This window comes from Lytechinus variegatus, chromosome 1 (genome assembly GCF_018143015.1).
Source record: "Lytechinus variegatus isolate NC3 chromosome 1, Lvar_3.0, whole genome shotgun sequence".
Lineage (NCBI taxonomy): Eukaryota > Metazoa > Echinodermata > Echinoidea > Temnopleuroida > Toxopneustidae > Lytechinus > Lytechinus variegatus.
In genome coordinates, this window is record NC_054740.1 from 90,085,799 (window position 1) to 90,107,145 (window position 21,347).

The 21,347-nt window shown below is 36.4% G+C and overlaps 1 protein-coding gene across 1 annotated transcript; it reads left to right on the plus strand.

Annotated features, from left to right (window-relative positions):
- Window positions 1-10,397: 10,397 nt before the first annotated feature.
- Window positions 10,398-20,574, plus strand: LOC121428038 (epidermal retinol dehydrogenase 2-like). Its single transcript, XM_041624615.1, has 4 exons — window positions 10,398-10,987; window positions 13,490-13,734; window positions 15,816-15,932; window positions 19,480-20,574. Exons 1-4 carry the CDS (start codon window positions 10,460-10,462, stop codon window positions 19,574-19,576), a joined length of 987 nt encoding a protein of 328 aa, XP_041480549.1. The 5' UTR covers window positions 10,398-10,459; the 3' UTR covers window positions 19,577-20,574.
- Window positions 20,575-21,347: the final 773 nt, after the last annotated feature.

The following is a 21,347-nucleotide window of genomic DNA, read 5'->3' on the forward strand; positions in this document are numbered from 1 at the left end:
ACTTTTTGACCGTACAGTGCAGTGGTCTGCAGGAGGTTTATTGCCAATTGGTCTAATGCCAATTCGTCCAAATACCATCTTGATAAAGTATTGGGGTTCATCCACTATGGTTCAATTGTTATTTCGTTCACTCACCATTTCGTCTAATAACCAGATTATAGTCTAGCCATAGAGCCAAATAGCCATTTAGTCCATATACTTTTACTTTGAAAATCATTGAATTGAAAATCACATTTATTTCCTTCAAACAGATACAAAATAATATTTGACATAGTAACGAATACAGTATATATTTCGACACAATTTTGAAGGAGGCGAAAACCCGAAAAGCAGAGCTTGAGTTTACTTTACTTTAAGTCCACGATGCTGTGTAGACTTGAGTTGGGTGCCTGTTCATCGATCGTAGTAGACCCTATCATCTCCTCTCCGAAGTTACTTAAAATTAAATGGGCACTTAGACCAAATCGATACTAGATGAGGTGATGAGACGAATTGACTATTGGACCAAATGATTTACCAAGTGGCTGTTAGACGAAATGTAGATGGACAAAATGGCATTAGACTAAAGTACGGTAGAACCAGTGATGATTGGACGAGTTGGCAATAGACGAATTAGCAGTTTACCCTTCTTTTGATTCTTCTATCAGACTAGCTTGTTGTTGGAATAGATGCCAGAATAGTACGAGCAATTGAGTCAAACTATATTAAACGCTTATAACTTGTGGTGCTACCTTTTCAACAACCAAAAAATGTAACCTGAGCATAGGAACAGTCCGTTGGAGGAAAACTTAGGTAGGATATACTACCGCCACATTTTCCCATGGATTCCTTAATCACAAAAAACAAGACTTCCATTGCAAATTAAGAGTGATTTTGATAATCTTATTTCTTTTGAAAGTATAGTGTACTTTCATAGAAACTAATAAAAAAATCTCTAAAGGAAATTAGAAGAGATGAACGAAGAGTATATGAATGCATTATGTATTACATAATGCATTGTATCTGAGTATATATATATATATATATATATATATATATATATATATATATATATATATATATATACATAGGATGAAAAATAATATTTTTTATTTTTTGTATACATTATATGTTTAAAATTTACCCTCCCCGCACAAAACATGGGTGTGGCCCATTTATTTTAGCAACCTTTAAGATGTCATTTCTTTTGTGTGTGTGTGTGGTTTTTTTTTGTGTTTTTTTTTTGCTTGATCCAGATTTGTGATGCAAAATAAGCCTGGAGAGTATTACAAAAGAAATGAGAATTTGAATTGAAAGCGTGTATAAAAGGGAAATAATTCGGTAAACCCAGAAGAGTTAATCTCTAAAATGGCTGCAGTTTAACTTAACAAAAATTTCAGCAAAAGAAATGACTCCATCATTTGGTAAGTGAAATACGTACGGCAGGCGCGTACGCAGGATTTTTGAAAGGGAGGGGGGTTTCGAGCTGATTTTTTTTTTTAAATCTCCCGCCCAGTGAGCGGGGGGTGGAGGTGATGATTTTTTTTTTCAGCGCTGCAAATAAGACAATAACATTTAAGTGGGGAATGGGGTATGTAACAGTGCGGTCATGACCCGTGAGCGAGCAGAAATGTTCTCGTCAAAGTTTTGCGTTGAAAACATAACCTTTTTGTCAATAGTTTGTTGGTATCATAGTCGATGCTACATGTCCTTCGGATCGTAGCGCTCATGATATGGCCTTGATCAGAACACTAGAAACTTGAGAAATGTCATGAATAATTACGAGCGAGCGGAGCGAGCGAGCCGAAATGTTTGCGTTTTTCCGTCAAAACATACAATTCTTCTCAATAGCTTGTTGGTAATGATTACATATTAGTTGATGATACATGTCCTTCTGCTCGTAAATCTCATGATATGGCCTTGATCAAGAGACTAGAAACTTAAGAAATTTCATAAATGATTACGAGCGAGCGGAGTGAGCGAGCCGAAATTTTCGCGTTTTCCCGTCAAAACATACATTTCTTGTCAATAGTTTGTTAGTAAATCAAGTATTAGTCGATGCTACATGTCCTTCTATTCGTAACACTCATAATACGGCCTTGAGCAGGAGACTAGATACCTTTGGAATTTCATAAATTATTACGAGCGAGCGGAGCGAGCTAACCGACATTTTAGCGTTTTCCGTCATTTTGGTTTTCATATTGGTAAAACATATTTTGTAAGAAAACGTATGTCTTTGTCTTGGTTCACTTGTATTCATAAGTATACATCATGATAATCATGTATGGCCTTGTTAATGGCGATACCGTGATCATGTCGGCAACATGCGGAAATAAAAGATGTAATAAAATGGAGCGAGCGAAGCGAGCAGAAATTTTTTCTGTGTTTTTCGTCGGAAACATGAGATTCTGTTCATTATTGCTGTCATATACATTATTGGGTAGGGGAACTGTCCGTAACCAGACCAAGGAGTTATCAGGCGCTTGCCCGATAACTCCTTGACCAGACCGACCTCTGGGGAGACAAGCAAAAAAAAAAAAAAAAAAAAAAAAAAAAAGGGGGGTTGAACCCCCTAAACCCCCCCCCCTTGCGTACGCGCCTGACGTACGGTCTTAGTGAATCCCTGCAAACAAGCCTCTTCGGGTCTGAATTTCCTAAATTTTCAGCTCGCGCTTCGCGCTCGCAGTTTTTTATTATTGAGATGCGTATGCCTATGACAACAAAATGTGCTTCATGTGTTTAGATGTAATTCTAACAAAATCAGCAAAGGATGGCATTATAGCATTAGGTGACTATGATGAGATATGTATACTCTTAATGGATTCCTAAAATATAGTCCTTAAAATTTCCCTGTTTGGGGTCAATATATACAAAAATTTCAGCTCGCGCTTCGCGCTCGTATTGTTTGTTTAGTGAGAGGTACGTATCATGATTACAAACAAATTGCTTATAATGTCCCTTTTTAGGTTTGAATATCAAAAATTTTCAGCTCTCGCTTGGCGCTCGCATTATTTAATCAGTAAGATACATATCCGTTTAATGGCACTGCATGTCCTTAAAATGTCTTTATTAGGTCAGTATACCTGGCAACTGCGCGCTCCCTAAGTGACTCAAAATTTTTGCTGGTGCCCCCCCCCCATTCCGTGACCCACGGTACGCCACTGTTTACACCCCACATCCCCCAACAAATATATTTAAAATGCACTACATCGCCCCACTGACCATTTTATTCTGAGAATGTTTAATTATTAGTCTCCTATAATTTCCAAACAGGCGAGTTTATAATTTCTATCGGATTACTTCCTTCATTTTTGTAAGAAGGATCAGAGAATGAATCGAAATTGCGACGAAATTTTGCAAAGGAATTTTATCCTTATGCTTGTGCACTGCGAAGAAAAGCAAAGTAAGATTTAAGCCTATTTGTGTTTGTTCATGTTTTCGGCTGGTAAATTTTCAGATTTAACGATATGCTGAATCTAAAAAACGAATGGGGAAGCGTTCAGATTGAATGCTTTTCCATTGGATGAAACCATGCATGGGAAGCAGATCTCCCCGCGTTCTGAAAGGGGCAACAGCCAACAGTGAAAACTTGTACTTAATTACAACATTAAAACATGCTAAATTTCTTTCACTAAGGATGAAAACACTGGCATAGCCAGGCATTGTGAGACAGGGGCACAGCTTATTACAGGGTCCAAGGGCGGCGGAGCGAAGTTAAAGGGAAAAATGACAAATTTTCTATCGAAAAGGGCACTCTCTTAAAACAAAGGGACAAAATTACTTATCTAAACCCACTTAGTATTGCAAACACTGGCTGTTCCTGTTGACAATTTTTTTTGGCAATGGCTGTGATCTAAAATGTGTTTATCCATCATCATCATCCGTTAAAGTACAGTCCACCAGGTTCGTGTATCATCGTACTTGTAGAATTGTGCAGGAGTATATGTACAGTGCTGTGGAATCATGAATCATCCAGAAGTAACAGGCACACTTGCTCCAGAGGCAAACGGACGCCACCAGAGCATTAACAGACTGAATATTTTGAACAAACTAAAAGGGACATAAAAAACAAATAAGGACATATTAAAATATGGCATTTCATTAAAAGGGACGGATTTCATTATAAAAAAGGGGGCGAAAGGGGCATATCATTTTTTTTAAAACTGATTGTGCGATTAAAGAATGCACTTGCAATGAGAAGCAGAACGCTAAATAAGGAAACCGGGTGCTCATCGGGCACGAAAAAAAGTAACCACAAGTAAGTAAGAGAATACTCAAATTGGCTCTTGATCAGAGGGGATGGGCGAGAAGCGAAGGGGCACAATAGGTAATTTCCACTCTATGAATCAATGGAGCTTGATTGAAATAAGGTATTTGCTTGCAGCCTTGCAGATGGGTTCACTTCAAAAGACCCGGGGTAACCCGGCCCAGAAGGAAAGACAGTTCCACTGGACCAGTTAGAATTTTAACTGATAACTGATAACTCTGGAAATTAGAATATCGGTTTACTGGTCTAACTGGTCATACTGGTCCAGTTAAAAATTAAACTTGAATTACTGAAATTTTATACTGGTCTTGTTTCTGGAGGTAGTTACTGGTCTCACTGGTCTTCAAACTGGTATCCAATTTAAGCTGGTCTTCACTGATATTTTCTACTGGTCTGACTGGTCCTCGTTCTGGTCTTCCTGGATCAATTTATTACATGCATTTGGTTTGTTATACAGTGCGTTTCAGAAAAAAGATAATCCAAATCTACAGGGCTGATATTCGGATCATTTCTATTAATTTTGTGAAATTATTTTGCATGGATATAAATGAGAAACTCATCAGATTTCCATTGATACCCTATTTGTACCATTTGTGAGACGCATGACCAAATCAATCGCTGTTGAAGACAACAGGTGCAGAGACCATTTTTCCAAGCTTTGGTAAAGTGGGTAAAATGTGCACTTGATAGAATAATATGTTTTCCAAAGTAATTTTTGGAATGAAGTTTTACTTGAGGTATTTCTCTGAAATGATGAGTGAAAAATGTCTTATCATGGACCTGGTCTTATTTACCCACATCTTCAACATGTCCTCCTCTCCTTTGAAAACAAAGACAGAAGCGTGGAAGGATATCTTGGACTGCTCGTCTCACCATGGCAATGCCGGATCATTGCGCAAAGCATCCACCTCATATCGCATTCGGCCCTGCAAGTCATCAAATTCTTGGGGAAGAGTTGCAAAAACCTTACTTTTTGAAGTTTTCCTAAAGGAAATCAGTGGCGTAGCTACGGGGGGGCCTGGGGGGCACGTGCCCCCCTGAGATTTGGCGTGCCCCCCCCCCCCCCAGGTGCCCCCCCCCAGAAAAAATTGGCAGAGCAAAAAAAAGAAAAGAAAAAAAATGAGAAAGAAAAAGGAAAAAAGAAGAAAGACAGAAGAAAAAAGAAGAGGAAAATAAGAGGAGGAAGACGACTGAATGAAATAACGTGAGGGGAATACTTGCAATTCAAAAAAAATCTTTTCATGTTTTCATCTTTTCATTACTATATAAATTTTTTGCTGGCGCTTCGCGCCATAATTGCCTGTTCGATGGGATCCATATCTTGCTCAATATGTTGATGTGGAGCAAGTTTTGAAGTCAATATGCAAAACATATTTTAGCTCGGACATCGAGCTTTCATTATTTATTTTTTTTCATTTACAAATTTAAGTGCTCTGTAAAATGTCCGTTTTATGGTCTACATATCAGCATTTTAAGCTCACGCTGCGTGGTCACATTGTTTGGTTTGCCAAGTTCATATTGTCTACGTGTATTCCATAATGTTCCATTAAACAAATGTATACAGAATGCCCAGAGTTTAGGTCTAAATATTTAACATGCGCGATAGCGTGCATGTTCTTTATTTAAAATGTACTTAAATTATCCAATTTTACATCAGAATATCAATAATTGTCTGCTCAAGCTTCACGATCGCATTATTAATGATACCCAATTGACTATATTATATTTATGACTTACAAAATATGAATAGAGTGTCCCGCTTTTAGGCCTAAAATCTAAATTTTCTTCCTCTCGCGCTTCGCGCTCGCATCAATTGTTTAGTTACATACCTATAACATTGATTAATACAAAAAGTGCTTAGAATGACCATTTTTTTAAGGTCGGAATGTCAAAAAATTTGCTCGCGCTTCGCGCTCGCATTATTGAAATATATACCGTCTTCGTGGGTAACTGTAAGCAGTCCTTAACAGGTCCCTTTTCGATAATGCTAGAACAGTTGATAAACATTTCTGTTCGCGCTTGGGGGTACATACGAATCTTGTTCAGGATCACACATAACATTGCCCAGAAAATTAAATTTCAGGAAAAAATACATTAAAGTAAAAAAAAAAAAAATCGCTCGCGCTTCGCGCTCGCACTTTTTATAAGGCTTATGAGATTATTTTATGTTTATGTTGTTTTATAAGAATAAAACTAACAAGTGACTGATATAGGTGAATATATAATTTTGGGCCCCGTCCCCTATTGGCGAAAGTCGGATCCGCCCTTGTGGACACATACACACACACCGGAAAAATGGCCGGTGCCCCCCTGAAAAAGCAAGGACCCCCAGTGCCCCGGGAAAAAATCCTAGCTACGCCACTGAAGGAAATAATCACAGGGCGTGCACTGTAAAAACTGTAGTGCTAAAACTGACACCAATTGGTGCTAGAGGACCACACCCTGAGGCGTTAAATTACACCCTAGAGATTGAACATAACACCAAAGTGTGTAAATGTATATAACAACCAAAGGTGTTGTAATAACACCTATAGGTGTAAAACTAACACCACCAATTTAACACCGGTGTAAACTAACTGATGTGGTCCTCTATGTACACCGGTTAACACAGTTTTTGCTGTGTTTGGTCAGGCGCTCTTGGTGGCCTTGGTGCATGGTTGAGGGCAAAAACGCAATGTCCGAGTCTATCACGAATGATGTTGGAACGATGGGCAGGAGCGCCGTCCTATAAGCCACCAAAGATGCCTGCACACTCCTCACCACTGTCTCTCAAAATGTTGGTCCAACTGTGGTATGATCTTCTCGTCAATGGTGCGCTAAGTACATTCACTTATTAGCACTCCTTTGGAAGAAAAACTATAAAGGCACTGGCGTAAATCCGTGTTGATGGGTGGGGGGATGACTGAAATATTTTGGCATTTTTTTGCAATCATATTTTTAGATATGCAAGGAATTGTCATTGATATGTCCACACTGTCTGGCGTTCCGTGGGTCACGGCGTTGTGGGGGCACCAGCAAATTTTTTGAATCACTGAGTGATCGAAGCGCGAGCTGATTTTTTTTTCCTAAAAAGGGATATTATGATCAAATTTATTTAATCATGATAGGTACCTGTCTTGCTAAACAATGCGAGCGCGAAGCGCGAGCTGAAATTTTCGTATATTTTGACCCCATACAGCGAGATTTTAAGGAATATATTTTAGGAATCCATTAAGAGCTCGAGTATGCATATCTCACCATAGTCATCTAATGCGAGTGCCAAGCGCTTGCTGATTTTATTAGAATTACATCTGAACACATGAAACACTTTTTGTAGTCTTTACAATCATGATTATCATACGCATCTCACCAATCAAATATTGCGAGCGCGAAGCGCGAGCTGAAAATTTAGGTATTTCAGACCTGAAGTGGGGCATTTTCAGGTTTCTTTGTAGGAATTAACTAGGACCATAAATGTATTTCATTAACCAAATGATGCGAGCGCGAAGCGCGAGCTGAAAATTTTTGATATTCAGATCAGAAGAAGGGACATTTTAAGGACTGATTTTAGGAATTCATGAAGAGCAGACATATCTCACCAATCCACTAATGCGAACGTAATCACGAACAGGAAATGTTTATATACGAAGACCTTAACATGGGGCAATCACTTTTTGAGTCATGTAAAAGAAGCATATGTCACTTATGATAACTCAAGTGCTAGGAAATATATTTGGTTTATATTGACTTAAAAACGTGATGGTTTAGTACAACAGGATTATATATCTTGTTAAACAGACAATGCAAGCACCAGGAACAATGAAGACGTAGGCCCTGGGCAAATGATGTTTCATAAAGTTATGATAAAAATGTTTCTTATGTAATTTAACATAAATAATTATGATATAACATTATAGTGAATAATATTTTCTTCTTTCCCACTACGTTTCTCTTCCTTTCTCCCTCATTTCTCCTTTTCCCCCTTTTTTGGGGGGGTCAGCCGATGGGGGGGATGTGCCCCCCCGGTAGTTACGCCACTGTATGTCCATATGGCAAATACCGCTCCGATATTGTTATCTTTTTTATCCAATGATGGTTTTATGGTTTTATTAGAGATTACTTCAAAATGTTTTGAAATTCCATCTTAATCCCTCCCCCAAAACCCCAACATTGATGAATTGGAGGAAACGGGGGTTTCTCTTCAATGTTATAATAAGGACAGAAGTATTTCGTTTGCAAACGGTGAACTGGCTCTTTATTTGCATTTTATGATCCAATAATATTGTTTTATTTGTTAAGCGGTATTTTAGGAAGAATTTTCACCAAAAAACAATTATCTCTTGTGATATTTTTTTCATTTCTGGGGGGGATGTTTGTACAGGCCATCCCCCCTTCTCGAAAAGTGGGGGGATATATCCCCCATCCCCCCGGGATTTACGCCAGTGGAAAAAGGGTCCAATCAAAAGATTTTTACCAGCTCAGACATCTATATATGAAAGTATTTACATCAGCATCTGCCTTTTCATCAAGTTTTCAAAAACTTGGAAAAAGTGGTCTCTGCATCTTTTGTCTTCAACATCAATCAATTTGGTCATGCATAGCACAAATGGCACAAATAAGGTATCAATGGAAAGCTGATGAGTTTCTCTTTTACATTCATGCACAATAATGTCACAAAATTAAACATGCTTCGAATATCACCCCTTTAGATTTGGATAACCTTTTTTCTGAAACGCACTATACCATGCGTGGTATAAGTGAAATGTGATGGAAAAGATGGTTAGTAAATTAATCTTTCTGCTGTTATTTTAAATGTGATATATGAAATTATACATTTTCATTGTGAATTAGTTCAAACACTTATTTAGAAAGTTTTTAAGCAACAATGAGTACCATTGTAAGGATATTCCATTCTAAATCCTGATTTAAAAAAAAATGTGCAAATGAGGTAAACCACGTGAGCATCATCAGAATTACTGGTATCACTGGTCTTGACCAGTTCAATTTCAAACAATGAATTACTTTAGATCAGTTGACTATATCAGAGGAAAATATCTTGCTTTGATAATTAAAGGAAATAATTATTTCAATGATAATGTCAATACTTGATAATTATGATAATATTATCAGTGATAATGTTAATACTTGATGATTATGATAATATTATTGATAATAATTACAATATTAATAACAATGATAACAGTAATAAGTAATTATAACAACAATAATGATAATCATAATAATTATGATAATTATATTAAGAATGGTGATAACAATGATGATAACGATAATAACTTTCTCTGAATTGCAAGATTCATTTTCCATATAATTCGTCAAATGATCTGACTTGAAATAAAGTCATTTTATTGGACCAGTAACGGATGAAAAACAATTTAACCGTTCTTACTACCTTGCTTCAACTGGAATGCAATTGTTTGAACTGGTCTCCAGTTGATTTTTACTGGTCCAGTTATAAATCAACTGGTCCAGTAAACATATACTGTACTGGAAACCAATAAAAATCTACTAGAAACCATTTATTGGACCAGTTACACCAGTTTGATGAAAAAACAATTTAACTGGTATTAATTGCTTCAACTGGAATGCAATTGTTGGAACTTGGTCTCCAGTTGATTTTTACTGGTCCAGCTAAAAGATCAACTGGCCCAGTAAAAATATACTGGAAACCAGTAAAAACATTTACTGGTCTTATTGGTTTTTCCTTCGGGGGGGGGGGGGTACCGCTAAATAATTGTGTGCTGTGGCCTGATGAGGACAGAAGCTAATTCGGCAACATATCTGAGCTACGAGAAATAGCTTTGACTTTGGTCGGGAATTACAGGCAAAAGAGTTCCGGACCGGGGGCAAGATCAAGCACTGCATGGCGGATCCGCCCCCACCCCCCCCCCCAATAGTAAGAGGCTCAATTAAAATTTGTAACGTAAAAATGCCGTTGGAACAGAAGTGTGCCCCCCCCCCCCCTTGAACATGTCGTACTTTTTTTTAGCTGGATATCGGGGTATCGTATTTTGATTTCGAAGCAAACGTCCCATTTTTTTAAGTAGGTCATTTCCTATGACATCTGAACTGTGACCCACATCGTTTAATGTTCGTTTTGTTTATATTCGTAGCTCGCGCAGCCGGCCGGCCGGATATCTTTGCATATATCACATGCAAAAACGTCCGAGCTGATAATTGGGATTGAATACCGCTGTTACTGCGAGGGCTGTAAAAATGGCCGAAACCGATAGACAGTCTGTGGAAGAACATCTTTCAGACAATTCACTACCCTTAGGACATTTTTATCGCTGTTTGTCATTACTGATTGAACTGATAGTCCTGTTTTGTCGCATGATTTACCATGTTGCTTGCAGCTTCTACCGATTCGTCTTTCCTGCCAGTCCCAAGTATGTGTATGGACGTACTGTTTTGATCACCGGCTCAGCAAATGGACTAGGGCGACTGCTGGCCCAAGAGTTCGCCAGGAGAGGTGCTCAGCTTGTCTTGCTGGATGTAGATATTGAAGGAAATAAATTATTGGCAGAGGAACTGTGTAGCAAAGGGAGAAGTGCTCATGCATACTACTGCGATTTGAGTAGAAAAACAGACTTATACTCAGTTGTTGCGCAAATTAAACGGGACATTGGACACGTTGATATTTTGATAAATAATGCTGCTACTTTGAGTGGAAAACCAGTGCTACAGTGTTCAGATAGTGCTATAGAGAAGGTCTTTGAAGTGAATACCATGGCATATATTTGGGTACATCAATTTATGTTCATTTTGAAAGTCATACTTTAACTTAAAATTAACATTTAATGTTCAAGTTTGCTAAATTGTGTCCATCAGTGCAGTGTCACTAAGACAGCTGGCAGCCGGCCGTCTGTTTTGAGTTTTTAACATTTTTAATTTTTCTTTTAAATTTCTCCTCGTACATACGTACACAGACGGCTAACTATCGTGCAGCCACCATTAGGGGGTTAACAATGCAAAATCCACCCAATGTGGCCCATCTATTTTGTCTTTATTTCATAAAAATACATGTACATGTCAAAAGAACTGTACCAAAATAAGGATTATTATTCCATTTTGGCCTGAAATGCACCGAAAACGGGGAAAATAAATTTAAAAGGGGAAAGAACAGTGACTTCGGCTGTCGCGCAACTTTACTTCCCTGTATTTTCCGAACTTATTTGCATAAACATATGGTCATTGATTCCCCTGTACAGATCGAGCTAGAACTTCGCTCTCTGTATTTTTGTGAATAGAGCCAACAGAGTTCAGTGGAACAACCAACATAACAGAGACCGAAGCACTTAGTCTAATAGAATATATATGCCCTGAAAGGCTAAAACAGTGGAGGATATGAAATAGAAATGTGATTGAATGATTGGATAAATTTCAAAATTAATGGCAGATTCAATCTGGTGCCCTATTGAAATTATGCATATGGAATTTACCATTTGATTTATCAAGCATTGAATAGATTGTTGGTGATATCCATTTACTACATGTAAAGTTGTTGGATGATTGTTAAACAGATAAAGGGCAATTTTTTAAAAAGAAAACTAAAATTATTTCTGAGAGTGAGAGAGGGCACTAGATGGTAATAATTCGAAGTTCAAATCTTTACTATTATTAAAAAGATGTTCATTGGCCTCACCAAATGTTTGTGAGTTGTGGAATGTTGGAGGGTACTGAAGTATATATTTTTCAAATTGTCATTTTTTTTAAATTAAAGAAAAATCTTGGCCATACATGTGGGTTTGCATGGAGATCTCAATATTTACTTGGAGTTCTGTTCCATTTTTAAAACATACACCCTGTATTCTGACATTAATAAATTCAGTATTATGTCTGGGCCTTGGATTACCAATGGAATATGTGAGATATCAGGTTGGTCTGTAATCTTACCGAGCTTAGACTTCAAGATATCTTTTCATTTCCTGCTTTGCAATATAGAACCACACCCTTAATGATACATGACAAATAATGATAAGCTACGGATTAGCAAAGCAAAATTGCAAATCAACCCAATTTTTTGTGTAATTAAGGAGATGAATGACTGGTATGACCATGGCTCGAGTTGTAAAACTCTCAAGATAAATGGAATTGTGTATACTACTCTACTTTATTAGGGTAGGCCTACTTTGTTATTTGAATTAAAAATTATGTTTGCTGTAATTTTATATGAATACATAAATGACAGGGCTAAACAAAGCAAATGAAGGAGGGGGTCCCATTTAACCTGTGTGATTGAGACTGAATAAATTAAGTGTTAGAATAAAGGTCAAGTCCATCCCAGAAAATTGTTTATTTAAATCAAACAAGCATTTAATGCTAAACATTTCATCAAATCGGATGTAAAATAAGAAAGTTAGGCCATTCAAAAATTTTCGCTTATTTTTCACAAAATGGTTATATATGCACATCTCTGTAATATGCAAATGAGAGAGTCGATGTTGTCCTTCAATATTTCTTTTTTTTAATTATACAATATTTTAATTTTTACAGATTTGACTATAAGGACATACTTGACTTAACCATAAAATGTTACATTTACATTTTGTAGTGTACCTTATGCTTAAATACTTATGTTAGATACTTAATTTTATCATTGATACACTATGTTTATGAACACATTTGTTACGTATATTATGATATTTGTTTTAAAAGTGGAATCAATAAATGAATGAATGTTAAAACAATGTTAATTCCACATGTTCAGGGGGGATAAAACTTTGTGTCACACGACAATGAGGACCCAATAAAAATTATTCATATTTCATACAAAATAATAAAATACAAAAGGATGTGCATATAATTGTTTTGTGAAATTACCGGTAAGTGAAATTTGAAAATGTCATAACTTTCTTATTTTACATCTGATTTTCAGCGTTATGCTTTTTGGATTTTTCTCTTTTTATTCAAATCAACTATTTTCTGGGATGGACTTCTCCTTTAACAAATACATGTACGTCTATGCAAGACTTGAAATACTATTTTTATACCGATAGATGTGCTATCATTAGATTTGGGCGACATAACACAAATGGTGCGAGTTCAGACGCATGGCCATGTGTACAACATGTTGCAATCATCATTTCAATTGTAAGTTGTTGCTTATTCTTTGGCTCTGCAGATGAATTCCCAACTGTAATTGAAAGAGGATCTAACAAAGTGTTCCACTGCCTCATCAATAGTACAGCATACATGTAGTGCTTCAAATTATCATCTTTGTACTTTGTTTTTTTCCTTTTTCAGCTCACCAAAGCTTTTCTCCCTGACATGTTGAACCGGAAGCAGGGTCATGTTGTCAACATTGCCAGTCTGGCAGGCTTTGTCGGTGTCAATGGCCTCGCTGACTACTGCGCCAGCAAGTCTGCTATCATTGGCTTTACAGAGGCATTGGGCTATGAGCTAAAACAGATGAAAGTATCAAGTGTACATCTTTCCTTAGTCTGTCCATCTTACATGGAGGAAGGCATGTTTGCTCAATGCAAATCTAGGTAAATTCACTTTATACAGATTGGGGAGGGGCAGAATTTATTTGGTGGGACTGAAATTCACACTTACGTGTATATTTGGAAATGAAAACATAGATTGTATTACCATATAATGATCACACCAAGATGTCTGCCAAAGAATATTCAATGAAATAACTTTGGCACTTGCAAATGACTTACCTTTGGTCTCGGACGTATGTGCTAGCTACCTGTAATGTAAAAGTACACATCCACAGATCCACTCTACATTTTAAAATAGTGACTAACAAACTGGTCTTTATGTTTCATGAATACCTTCTATCCAATCTCTTGTTGGTTTCTGTCCATATCCCATTAAATATGCTTTCAGTGTATAACATGTTCATTTATAAACAAATAACCAAGCTATTTTTTAAGGATATGATCTTTACCCATCCATGGCAAATTACAAATAATGAACATGATGCTATCAACTGTAATGATGATGATGATGATGAATGATAATGATGATGATGATGGTGGTGGTGGTGGTGTTGTTGTCTTATTCATCCAGGGTAGCCACTTCAGCTCTTATGAACTGTTCTTCCAGCTGGCCTTCCAGAACATGATTACCCTTAGGATTCAGTTATCATAACCTGAGAATAAGAGCAAAAACTATTATTTCATTGATTTTTATAGATTCATGTAGTCACTGTTTAATACCAAATCTTTGAAATTATGATATAAGATCATTGTGACAAAATAAAAATGTTATGATATTTCAAAAAAAAAGGGGTAAACCAGTGCGGTGGTGTTGGCAGGATTGTTGAAAGGGGGGTTCAAGTTGAATGATATGTTGACAACAACAAAGAAAAGGTCTTCACAATTTTTCAGTCATTTCCTACTCAAAAGAAATTTGACTAGCAAAAAAAAAGGTCTTCAACATTTTTTTAGGGGGTTTGAATTATTAGGGGAGGGGGTTTTGGTATAAAAAATTAAAGATGGGTTTGAACACCTGAAATCCCCCCCCCCTGCATACGCCACTGAGCCAGTGACAATCATCTTTCCTCTTGCCCCACTGTGTTTTTCAATTCACAATATTTGTTATTCCTTTTCTCGATCTCTATCTTACCTCTTTATTTCTCCCTATCTCTCCTTTTCTCAGGGGTGTGAGAGTTCAGATTTTTATCCGATTTCAGATTTTTTTGTTTTGATTTTCAGCTGAATTTCAGCTTGTATTTGGCTAAAAACTGTACAAAAAGTATGGGAGCTCTTTCTATTTCAGACTTTTTCAATACTCTTCAGCTTTTTTCAGATCTTTTGATTTGTGATCACTCACACCCGTTTTCTTTTTCTCTCCCACTATCGCTTCCTTTCTTTCTTACTCTTTGACTCTGTTAACTTCTCAATGTTCTGCATATGGGCGTGTGTTGGTGTGGTGATGTGATTGTGTGTGTATGAGGTTTTTTTTATCTGCTTTGCACTTTAACAATGTAAGATCTGATTTGTTTTTTAAATTATTATACAGGATCCCATCTTCGCAAGGTATGCTTTTCTTGGTGTCCTTCCGATTTTTATTTATGAATTTTGTATGTATTTATTTTGATTGAATTTTTAATGGAAAATAAATGAACTGAAATGAACTAAAATTTTAAATATGATTCATTCACTTTCAATGCTAGTATGACTCATGGATCTCAGTGGGAATGGTCAGATGCTGGACCATTAGGAAATGTAACAAAATTGAATGAATTACAAAAACAAGTATGAAATTGTCTGAAAACAAATGAATGGATCCAGGATTAAAGGGAATGGGGCATACAACATCATAAGCCCCCCCCAAAAAAAAAGAGGTCAAAGGTCACAATACTCCACCATTCTTGATCTTCCAGTTAATTCTTTTTTTTTGACAAGCAAAGATAAAAAGAAGAAAGAAAAAAGACATCGCAATGCTCTTGATAACGGGGGGTGGGGGGGGCTATTGATTTGGAAAATTTAGTGAAATGTTTGTAATTCATCCGAGAACAGGGGGGGTATAGGCTAGGTCTAGCATGACACTGAGATCCTTTGAATATACTATAATGATCGGCATTAATCAGTTCTCTAATTTGGATATTACCATGCAGATTTCCAGCACCTTTGAAGTCAGAGAGAGCTGTTAAAATGATACTTCAAGGAATCCTAACCAATCAGAAACGAATATTTGTACCTTGGTATGCACAGTACATACCAGCAGTCAAATCGTAAGTTTCTTCTTTGTCAATCTCTTTGTTTTTTACACGATTTCATGATGATTCATTCATATTAAATTTGATGAAAAGGTGCCTTCCCCCCCCCATGTACATACACTACCTGATTGAATATACATGTAAATTTTGTTTGAACATCTTTCATTTAGATATTAAGGCCACCCATATAAGGGTAATAATGTATCACTGGAGATCCTGCCCAAGTTTTAGGTCACATGACCAAGGTCAGAGGTCACTTAGGGTCAATGAACTTTGACCATGTTTGGGGTATTTGTGGAATTATCATTATAACTTTGAAATTTTATGGATCTCGTTCATGAAACTTAGACATAAGAACAATTAAGTATCCCTAAACATCCTGTGCGAGTTTCAGATCACATGACCAAGGTCAAAGGTAATTTAGGGTCAACAAATTTTGATAAGGTTGGGGTTGGTGTATTTGTGGAATTGTCTGATCATAACTTTACAAGGTTATAAGATATCACTAGGACGTAAGAGTAACCATGTATCCCTGAATATCCTGTGCTTGTTTCAGGTCACATGACCAAGATCAAAGGTCATTAAAGGTCAATGAACTTTGGCCTTGTTGGGGTTTTAGTTTAATTGGCATCAGAACGTAGAAAGTTTATGGATCTACACTTGTAGTTCATGAAACATCTAGATATATAAAGGGTAATCAAGTATAAATTATTGTTTTGCACACATCTTAGATCGCATGATCAAGGTCAAAGGTCATGTTGGGTCAATAAACATAGTATTTTATTATCAAATACCTGTATGAGTGTTTTCTTTTTTTGAATAATTAAATAGCTGTTCTCAAAGTCAGCACTGCTGCTATATTGAATCACGTAATTCAGGCAAGACAGCCAGAGGCATTCCACTTGTTCTATCAATGAATATGTTGTAAGGCTGGGGAACTAAGTGTGAAAATAATAGTAAACTTTGAAGTTGATTTCTCTGAAATGGGTTTGCACTGTTGATTGGTGCTACGATAGTTGGATGACCGCCGACATTGAGTAAGGGTTGTTATTTTACACCCTTCATTTATTTTCATTCCTTCTCACTAACACCTCAAAAGCTATTCTGTGCAGGTTTCTCATAGTCTTGAACAAGCATTGCATTCAGTAGCAATCGAAATGGTATTATGAGCCAAGTGGCCTTTAGTACATGTACTCAACACTTACCTTACATTCTGTCACATGACCAGATTGTGTCATATGAAATGTAGTACTTTATTTGATCAAATCACATGATGGGCCTATCCTTGTTTTGATTAGTTTCCTGTATTACATGTAAATTGAATGGATATTTAGACTCATCCCTATGAGTCATTCAGTATGGACTGTTGCATGTAGTCTTGATTTCACATGGTACATTCATATGTTACAGATTTGATAGAATATTTTATCAAACTTTATAATGACATACTGTAAGTTAAGTGTTGAAAATATGTAGGCCTACCACTCTGTCATTAAGTTTGTAAAGGTTGAGTCCTCCCCAGAAATACATGTAGGGGAAGGCGGGGTAAGTTGAGCATAGGGGCAAGTTGAGCCACCAGCCCCAGGCCAATAATGAATGAGTCAGACATTGTGGTGGTGTCATGTATTGATGACCCATAGCATAACCCCTAAACCCACCACATTGTTTTCAACTTTGAAACAAAAAGTAGTTTTTTAGAGGGAAAAATATGAATTTCAGCCAAAAAACTAAAAAAGAGTGTGAAATAGATAAGTGCTTTATAAACACACACGTCTTTAAATATAATAAAGACATGATAACAACATCATTAGTCCAGGTATGGATCTTCATTCTTGTCATAGTCTTTTATATGATGGATGCATAATAAATGTGTGGATACAAAATTATTGCACTAAGTTCGGACTGGGGTAAGTTGAGCCAAACAGCATGGGGCAAGTTGAGCCATGGTAATTCCTATGGTAATGTATCTTAAAAAAAACCCATAAAAATCGATTGAAATGCTGGCTGAAAGGAGCAAATTTACATGACTGCTCTTTTGTTAGTATTTATAGAGAATTAGCAAGCGAAAAGACTTTCAACAAAAAATTGACATGCTGGTTCTCCCCTCATACATTTTGTACATAGTTTCTGTGGCTCAGCTTACCCCAGAAGGTGGCTCAAACTTGCCCCATATATGGGGCAAGTTGAGCCATTTGACAACGTTTTTTTTCAAAGGTCGCGATGACTTTCAGTGTGGGGATAGAAAGTTATTTATAGGAGGAAAATATTTCAGAAGAACTAAATTTCAAGGCAAGGTACTTATTTCGACATGATTATTAATCATATCAATTCTAACATGCAAAAAGCAAAAAACTGTCACAACTTACCCCGCCTTCCCCTACCGGTAAGTTTATTTGAATCCATAGACAAAAATCAAGATAGCATCACTCTGAAAAAATGTACATCAAAATCAATAAAATAGATGTGGCATTTTGAAGCTTCACTTGGTTTTTTTTTACAAAACAGTATACAATTTGTTGTTATGGAAATATGGGAGTTGATGATGTGCTACTCCTTTATTTAATATTTTAAAATAAAAATTATTGTATGAATTACTATTATACAATACTACAGTGTGTACAGATTTGACAGTAAAGAAGAGCTTGATTGAACCACAAATTAACTTTTGTTGGGGTAGACTTGCCCTTTAGAACAGATATGTAAAACATTATAAAATTAGAAAAGGACATCTCAGGGTGGTGACTTCAAAGCAAACATGTGGGTGTATGATATAGAGGATAATTTGCATGGAATTTTGGATTGTGATTTAAAAGTCATTTTAATGTTTGTTTTGAATGAATCCCTGCTATTAAACATTGTAAATCACAAGCAGTGGTCATTAAATCAGCCAGCAATTTGCTTTTTAATCTATCTAAAAATGGTCTGTATTGTCTGAATTGCATGAAAACATCCACCCAACTGACCTAAGTCACCTTTTGTCATATATATAGTCTGGTGACTTTTCAATTTTAAAAAATAATTCAAGTTTCACATATATATTAAAAAAAAAAGAAGCTCCAATGATTTTTGCAGAGAGCTTCCCACATTGATTATGCACATGGATTGTATTCAGATACATGTATTCGCATGAACAAAATCTTCTTCACATGGGTGACTTTGTAAGAAACCCAGTACAATTTGCAATATACAACTATATAACCAACTTTACTCAAAATAATGTTTAACTGTGTTTGTAATTTATAATCTAACAAAAAAATTCATGTACCGGTATTCACAACCTCTCCCACTTCTAAACAATACTTTTATTTTGAAAGTGATCCTTGTCGAATTACCGTGCTTAAAGATATTATTTTCTTTTCTCCTGTTTTTTTCCTCCTGCTTTCACTATTGTCTCCTATGTGAATGCACATACTTGTGCCTATGTCTGTGTCATCCTCCATCTAATTATACTTTCCCATCTTTCAACCATTATCATCTCTAACGCTATCACACTTTCTATCTCTCTGTCCATCTCTTTCTCTCTATCCCTTTCTCTATTGATATATCTATCCTCTTCTTCCAGTATTTTACCCGTTAGTGCCTTCACGGCTCTTCTGGATTTTAGTGGAGGAGGTGGAGTCAGCTTTCTCAGGAACTTCAAAGGACCAAGGAAAAGCTAGAAGTCACGAAACCACTTATATTCACAACCTCACTACAAGATGACTGAGATGAAGTGCTCACATGTTGTGGTAACAAGTTGCATGAATTTGATGGTTTTAACTTGTAATAACTTCAGCTGAGGTCTTTGAAAATGTTTGAAATCACAAAGATTTTTAAGCCAAATAACTCTGGCTAGGATGGCATAATACACCAATTATTGTCAATATCATAAAGTGATTGTTGTGGGGGAATTTGGCACCTGTATCATGTCATAAGTGTATAATGAATAGGCGACTAAGTAATCGGGGCCTCGTTGATTATTTAAAGAATAGCTAGAAAGAGGAAAGTGTTTACAGAGCGAACATCTTCCACCATCCTTGTTCAAGTCTTATTATTATAGTAACGCTTGAATCTCACCTGGGATATACTCTGTCCCCTGTTACTTAAGGTTAACCAGAGGATGGTTAATTTGTTTTAGAACGGAGCGCCCACACGGCCCTCAATCTCTTGGGGACGAGTCTGGGCTTACTGCCGTGCGTGGTGAAGCAGTTCATTGTCTCTGCATTTAAAAAACTGAATGGGTGTTTGGTGGAATATTGCCTACCCTTTCAAAACAAATACAGGGGGGGGGGGGTATGGGAGACAGAATTTTTCTCTCAAGCGGTCAGACTGTATTTTCCCACTCACCTGGATATCCCGAGAGATATCTCAGTAAACGGTTGATAATTTGAACACTGTGTCATTGTGCCTTCAAGAACTACATTTAGTTCACACCTCACATACCTGGACCCCTTCTTACAAAGAGTTACAATTGATCAGATCAAACTCAAGTTTTTTTAAATCCATCACTGTCATTTGTTTTTCTTTAGGAAGTTTGCACAATGTCCTTTAAAAACAGAGGAGCACACTGAATTGTCAATAAACAAGTGAATGTAAGATCAATACATCATACTTAAAGGACAAGTCCACCCCAACAAAAACTTGATTTGGATAAAAAGAGAAAAAATCAACAATCATAACACTGAAAATTTCATCAAAATCAGATGTAAAATAAGAAAATTATGACATTTTAAAGTTTCGCTTATTTTCAACAAAATAGTTATATGAACAAGCCAGTTACATCCAAATGAGAGAGTTGATGACATCACGCACTCACTCTTTCTTTTGTATTGTATTATATGAAATATTTTTATTTTCTCATCATTGTTATGTGAAATGAAGTTTCATTCCTCCTTGAACACGTGGAGTTCCATTATTTTAACATTTGTGCTTCAGGCAAGGAGGTCCTAATCGTCAAATTCATAAAAATTGAAATATTGTATAATTCAAACACTAAAAAACAAAAGAAATAGTGAGTGAGTGACATCATCGACTCTCATTTGGATGTAACTGGCTCGTTCATATAACTATTTTGTTGAAAATAAGCGAAACTTTGAAATGTCATAACTTTTTTATTTTGCATCCGATTTTGATGAAATTTTCAGCATTGTGCTTGTCTGATTTTTCTCTATTGATTCAAATCAACATTTTTCTGAGGTGGACTTGACGTTTAAAAAGTATTTTGAAGAAGCATGTATTTTAGATGTTAATGTTGCTGGTTTTCCGTAGTTGTGATTGATTGGATCAATTGTCACTCTTTGCAAGATGGGGCCCAGATATTTTGATTCTTATGGGTTTTCCAGTGTACAGTACTACAAATTTGATCATGGGTCAACCTTTGTTGGTGGTTCGTGAAATCATTGTATAATTTGAGGCACCATTTTGTAAAAGGAAAGTATTAAAGGAAATCTT

What these genes read in the sequence shown, in the direction of transcription:
- LOC121428038 (XM_041624615.1), top strand. Translation starts at nt 10,460, where the DNA reads ATGGCCGAAACCGATAGACAGTCTGTGGAAGAACATCTTTCAGACAAT. An exon ending in TTTGCTCAATGCAAATCTAG is followed by an intron (nt 13,735 to 15,815) that starts GTAAATTCACTT and finishes ATTACCATGCAG; the next exon opens with ATTTCCAGCACCTTTGAAGT. An exon ending in TACATACCAGCAGTCAAATC is followed by an intron (nt 15,933 to 19,479) that starts GTAAGTTTCTTC and finishes CTCTTCTTCCAG; the next exon opens with TATTTTACCCGTTAGTGCCT.